Source organism: Lycorma delicatula, chromosome 3, assembly GCF_047948215.1.
Source record: "Lycorma delicatula isolate Av1 chromosome 3, ASM4794821v1, whole genome shotgun sequence".
Taxonomy (NCBI): domain Eukaryota; kingdom Metazoa; phylum Arthropoda; class Insecta; order Hemiptera; family Fulgoridae; genus Lycorma; species Lycorma delicatula.
Window position 1 is genome coordinate 61832847 of NC_134457.1, and position 6908 is coordinate 61839754.

The following is a 6908-nucleotide window of genomic DNA, read 5'->3' on the forward strand; positions in this document are numbered from 1 at the left end:
TAATTTATATTTACTTTATAGTTAATTTTATACTAAACTTATAACCTTTAAATTTCTCACAAAATTTTTAATATAATAAAACCTACAAAAACAATAATATCCTAAAGAATAACTACCATATTATTAAAAATAATTTAATAGGTAAAATATATAACTTGAACAAAACCTTACTACTTCAAAATGTTAAGCTTACCTTATTCTCTGTCAGTGTCCGACAAACACTGGATTTCCTCCATTATATTTGATTCTTCTTCACTACCAGAAGTTGGTGCAGACAAATTATCTGTAACATTAATTATTAGTTCATCAACGACAACATTGATGAAATTATCTAGGTCCCACATTTTCTTTTCTTCTTCTGTAACATACTTCACCCATTGTTTCCACTTATCAGTTGATACCTCGTTAACATCCTTTTCAAGTCGGATTTTAATGTCTTTCATTTTATATGTGTTATTATTTCGGGCAACATAGCCTTTTACTTGGCTCCACACTAACTCAATCGGATTAAGGTAACAGTGATAAGGGGGAGGCCTTAAAACCATTTGACCTTTCCTTTCAGCCAAATCATCGATCAAAAATTTGTCATGATTATATTTTACAAGTTGAAGGAGTTCTGTTTTTAAACTGTTTTCTCCAAAGTAGATTTTTTTTTATCTCAGCCATAAAACACTTTCTTGGTTCCTCTATGATCTGTTTGGAATATTTTCCAGTTTTACACTACGGTATGGAGCAACAATACTATTTTTAAGTAATAATGACAATACATTTTCAAACCACTTTCTAAAATATCTCTGTTCATGTCATCGTGATAGTAGTGGTAGTCTCTAGATTTTTTGGATTCAAAAATGAGTAATCCCGCCTCTAAAAATCTGTTTTCATTGCCAATATGTATCACAATTAATCAATCACTTTCCTTTATTTTTTGGATGTTGCAGACCCCTGCTTAAGCATTACAGAAATGCTGTTTTTACCGATGTAACTGTCGTATCACACCAAATTCTCGAAGTGGTATGGCCTTCATTTACCCACATCTCATTCAAATAAAATATATTTCTACCCGTTTTTCTATAATTTGCTATTTTTTAAAAATAATTATGCTGCCAAATTACGATCTCTTCTCGATCAAAAATTACACTTTTTTTATTTCTTTTAATAAATTTAAAATCCATTGACAACAGTAATTTGTATAAACTACTCACCCAATCTTTGGTAAACTTTTGTCACAGATTATCACAGCCAGCAATTTTTTAAGGCTATTATTATTCTTCGAAAAAAAATTGTGTACAGTCAATCTTATTACATTTTTGTCAAATTCATCCCATTTTCCTAGCACAGGTTTTCCATGTTTTCTATTTTTAACAGGAGTTTCTTCCTTTCCTTTCCTATTTATTTCAGTCCATAATCTATTAATACTACTAACCAACACACCAATTAATTCAGAAGTAAGTTTCACTACTTCCTTTTTAACCAACATAGGATTTTTCTCTAGCAGTTGATTGAATACGTTTAAAACTATTTTTTTTTTTCACCACTTCACAAATGTTTTCTGTCCTTATTAAAAGCTGTTCCTGAATTATTAGCCATATTGATAAACTATTCAAATACACACACATACATGCTAATCATATTAAGAAATCTCACTATAATCTGTAATAATCGCACAGTAAATAAATTTCACAATAATCACACAATAACCAAATATACACACACAATCACTCACATAAAAAAAAAAACTGAAAAAATAAAAAATATCCAGTATGGAATAAGAGAATTTATACTGTTACTTTGAAGTCTGTGATAAACATCAATGTTTTGTTTATAGTAGTAACAACTACAATAGTAGTCAGCGCATACAATAGTGTGCTGTATGTACATGCACTATCACATTCGCAATTTGTTTACTTTACATCTCCTTCTAAGAATGAACAGATTATAAATATTACTTTAGAAGAGAAAGGATCTTTCCACCAATAAATTTCAGATAAAACTGTAAGATTTTCTTTGATAGAACTAGTATTGTTCTGTTACATTTTAAAATGATATAAATATTATTAAAAAGGACTAAATTTCCTGCATTTTTGTTTAATGTGAAAAATAATACCTTGTGCTCAGATAATTTACATTAATTCATTCCAAATAGTTAACACTTTTTATTTATTGAATATTTTTATATACTTGCTTTTCCATTATCCTACTTACACTTTTTATTTATTGAATATTTTTATATACTTGCTTTTCCATTATCCTACTTACACTTTTTATTTATTGAATATTTTTATATACTTGCTTTTCCATTATCCTACTTATTACTTTTACATACTAATATGGACTTAGACTGCTTTTATCATTTTTATTTTTTTTAATACTTACACATTGTATACTTTGAACTCTGATGAAGATTTTACTACGGTTCCCTTAATCCATCCTGGCAACTGTTTGACATTCCCTTATATTTTAATTTCACAATATAGACACACATTAAATCCCAATCTACATAATTTATGTATCTGAATAAAAACTTTATGCATGGAAATCTAAAAACTTTTCTTGAAGAAAATGAGTAACATTGAACGATAAAAGCAACAGCATGATCATTGTAATAATACCAAATAAACTTCTCACCATGTATATTTTCATATTAAGTAGTTTACATAAGAAAGAGGAGACCATACTGCATTACTGTCTGGACTACCTGTTCTTCTCAGAGAAGATCATTTATGGTTGTTCATTCATGTTAATTAAAAACTAATAATAATGGTGGTAACCAATCTGACAAAAAACCGTGAAAAATCTGGAAAACAAGAAGTAGAACATTTCACATTGAAATATGTTATCCTATCAGAACTGATTCATAAAAAAACTGAAATGATATGATGATAATTCAAAGATACAATCAATTTTAAATTTTCTCACGCTTTACATTGATTTGAGTTTTTTGTCAACAGTTTCTTTTGGCTTAATGATTATAAATTATATAAATTTAAGATAGAAAACATATCCAATTGCAGATCTGATTTTATTTTTTGGAAAAAAATACTAAATAATTTTTTGTTTCACAGAGTAGAATATTTTCTATGTTCTGATTTTTTTTCTATTTTGTCATTCTTTTAGTTTATAATAGGAAGTGATGGTGCTTTTGGTGTATGTATTGAACACAGTCCAATGGATGGGATTGCTGTAGTACAAATGATCGAAGAATTATTTAAAAGTTTAAAACAATATGTAGGAGGAGATGACAATAATTGCAGAACAGCTACTGGTGAAATTGAGCCCATTTTTTCATCACACGTAACACCATTACAATGGAATATACAGTCTAATTTGAATAAATATATTAGAGAAGCTGCACAGTCCATGGACAAGTGAGTATTATATATTAATTTATTCACTAATGGTAAATATTTTTGGGCTGCTATTTTTCTTATTTTGTTTACATAAAAATTAAAATACGCTGGTGCAAATAATACACTATTATACATTTTTTACCATTTACAAAGAGGATAAACACAAATCAGATTATTTCAAAGACAAGAGTCCTAAGGTTCAAATCCGAGTGAAGGGAGTTAGTTACTTTTATACAGATCTGAATACTAGATTATGAATTCTTTGGTGGTTGGGTTTCAATTAACCACATGTCTAGGGAATAGTCAACCTGACACTGTACAAGATTGCACTTCATTTACATTCATACATATCATCCTCAATCATCATCTGAAGTAATACCTTATGGTGATTCTGGAGGCTAAACAAAAAAAGAAAAGAGAATAAACAATAGTTGCTAAATACATGAAGGTATAAACAATGGAAAATTGCATTTATCATTCCCAGACAAAATTAATATATACAAAATTTTTAACTTATACATTCACAATTTTCCAGTTTATATATTACAAATCTTTGCCACGCAAGCACACATATATTCAAATTTCAATATTTTTTTGCATGTATTCTTACAGTATAAGAAAAACTGACAAGAAATAAGCCAGTGGTGTATAACTTGAAATGATAAAGGAGGATTCTGAAAATTGATGAGAAGAAATTATGTCATATGGTAAATTGTAAAAGAAAAATAGTGACAAAATCTTAGAAGAAAAAGAACTAAAAGCTAAGCTAATTTGAAACTAACGAAAGTGTATGCAATTTATGATGCAAGAATAAAAGTTTAACGCATAAATAATTGTAGACCAAAACAAATACGTTGAGTTAAAAATATCAATATGCAACAGAAATTAATGAAGATTTACATTAAATATGTCATCATTATTAATGATGACATAAATAAATTAATGATGTTATCATTTAATGATAACACAAAATATTGTTTGCATTACCACAAATTTAGAGGCAATAGATTGAAATGTCACTAGAGAGTTAATTAAAGAAAAACAACTTTTAAACCTAACAACCAAACAGGTTATAAAATGCCAAATTATGAAAACCTTTAATTTTGAGGAAAAATTATGAGAGAAAACAACAAATAAAAATTAGTAAGCTACAGTGCACAAAAAAAATAATAGTCTTTAAACCCAAGAGTAGTAATGAAACAAATATATTATGTACCTTCATACACCGAAATGCATGCACTATACTGTAAGTAAAGGGGATAGGAGTCATAAGAAGATGTTTCTATACAATACAATGCATATATACTATTTATTCCATAAGTTTCCGGGTTACAGACAACTTATGGGATAAATAACCAGAGAACTTTTACAATTATCATATTATTTAATGTTCAAGCAGCCATAACATCTTATACTTTATTTTTATTCACCACATAATTATTTTTAAAAGAAAAATACAGAAAATTATTTTAACTTTGCACTATTAATAAAAATATTGATTATTTTTTCCTTTTAAAATAAACTCAAATGATACTGAACAATATGCATAGATTTAAACATTACTATTATTAGATATTATATGAAGCATTGGAAATGCAAAAGAGGTATTCTGACCAGCAAATGAATACTCAGATTGATGGCTACAGGAAAATCACAACATTATTCTTTATTTTATCATTAAATTACTTTCAATTTTTCAATTTCATATTAATTAATCTTTTAATTTTCATGTATTATTATTTCAGTATCATAGAAGATTTGGATTATTATGTGTACCGCTTTGATGGTTATGGAAAAGATTTCATTAAGAAATGTGCAGTTAGTCCAGATGTATATGTACAGCTCGCTCTTCAACTAGCTTATCACAAGTAAGTTTCAACTACACTGGAATTTAAAAAAAACTTTGCAAATCAAATTGTTCCATTAATATATTGTTGCATATAAGGTTTGATCAGGATATTATAGTGAGAGACTAACAAAAAAAAAAATGTCTCGTATATACAAATAAAACAAAAATAATAATAATATTAATAATGACATACAGAATAGTAATATAAATAAAAGGCAAGATTGATTTAGGGATAGTTAAATTATAAAAACCAAAGTACAGTCCAATTTACTAAAAACATTATAACGACCACTAGAAACTGATACTGCATTATCAACAAGAAAATACTAGAAAAGTATTGAGATAACACTGACTGTTATCATGAATGTGTTGAACACGGCCTTGCTGAACTACTGACTCTCTCTGCTGGTCCCTGAAAGTATTTATATTCTCTGGCCTGCAGAACCACTACTCGCCTCATGCTTTTAATTATTGAAGTGTAATATTTTCATTGTTCATGGCCTTACGTTTTTCTATATAAATTATTCTTAGAATTAACATAAAATTAACCTAAATTTATTAACTAAACTTTTTGCAAGTATTTTCAATTTGAAATATGGTAATGTAACTAATTCAGGTTTTAGATGTTAATTTAAAATATATAACAAATTTTTTGTCAAAAATTAATTTTTATTAAAATCCATTTTGCAAAATACAAAAAATTAAACAGTTTCTACATAACTAACAATATTTTTTTTTATTTTCATTTTTCTGTAACAAAGCATTTTTTTTAGTCATAAAATCACTTTGAAGCAAAAATACAATAGATCATGTAAACTGGAATTTTAATCTACTACACCAATTTTATATATATATATTCAAATTCTATTAAATATTTAAGTTTTTACCATGAAAATTAAGATAAGATATGTCTTATCTCAATACTCTGTACTAGTGTACTAGGTGGTTTGTTTAAATATAATTTAACAGTACAAAATAATAATATAAATCTTAAAAAGATTAATCTCAGTAAAATGTTTTATATATATATATATACATATATATAAAAGTAGGAAAGGTTTAATGATGTGGAGATCCCTAATCCAGAAATATTATTGATGTGTTCCTTATAATAAAAATGATACATTTTATTTTATATTAATATGTTTATATTTTATTTATAGACTGTATGGGCGATTGACTGCAACTTACGAGAGCGCTTCAACCAGGAGATTCTTACACGGTCGAGTTGATTGCATACGAGCATCTTCTACAGAAGCATTAAGTTGGGCAGCAGCAATGAATCAAATCAGCACTGATAACAATGATGGAGTGGAGCAGCAGGTCAGCATTGACCCGTTGCAGCCAACGAAACGTGTCACTTTCAATCTATTTTCTGTGAGTCGTCTCTGAGAAACGACAAACTCGTATTTGACATGTTGCTGTAGCCATGTGATGCTTACACAGCCGTGGAATATGTTGGCATTAGTAATGATAGAGCTTTCTTCCTTGATGATGTATCCAAAAATGGCATTATGCTTACTGTAACCTTAAAAAATATTCAGGTTGTTTGTGTGTGTACCATAGAATGAATGTGTTTATAAGCTTGTACATATTAAAATATATTTCTCTGTATGTTTCTTCATAACTGCTCATGAGATAATAAAAATAGATATTGTATATACATGTACAGGTGAATGCACTAGGCGATTCAAAGTAGCAGGAAAAATTAC

The 6908-nt window shown here is 27.8% G+C and overlaps 1 protein-coding gene across 1 annotated transcript in view; it reads left to right on the plus strand.

The window, feature by feature from the left end:
- The window catches only part of ChAT (Choline acetyltransferase), a 212786-nt gene that overhangs the window by 181273 nt on the left and 24605 nt on the right, over positions 1-6908 (plus strand). Inside the window, exons 8-10 of the mRNA XM_075359890.1 lie at positions 3115-3365; positions 5093-5215; positions 6360-6519. Of these exons, the coding sequence (XP_075216005.1) occupies positions 3115-3365; positions 5093-5215; positions 6360-6519 (534 nt within the window). The remainder of the gene's footprint in view (positions 1-3114; positions 3366-5092; positions 5216-6359; positions 6520-6908) is intronic.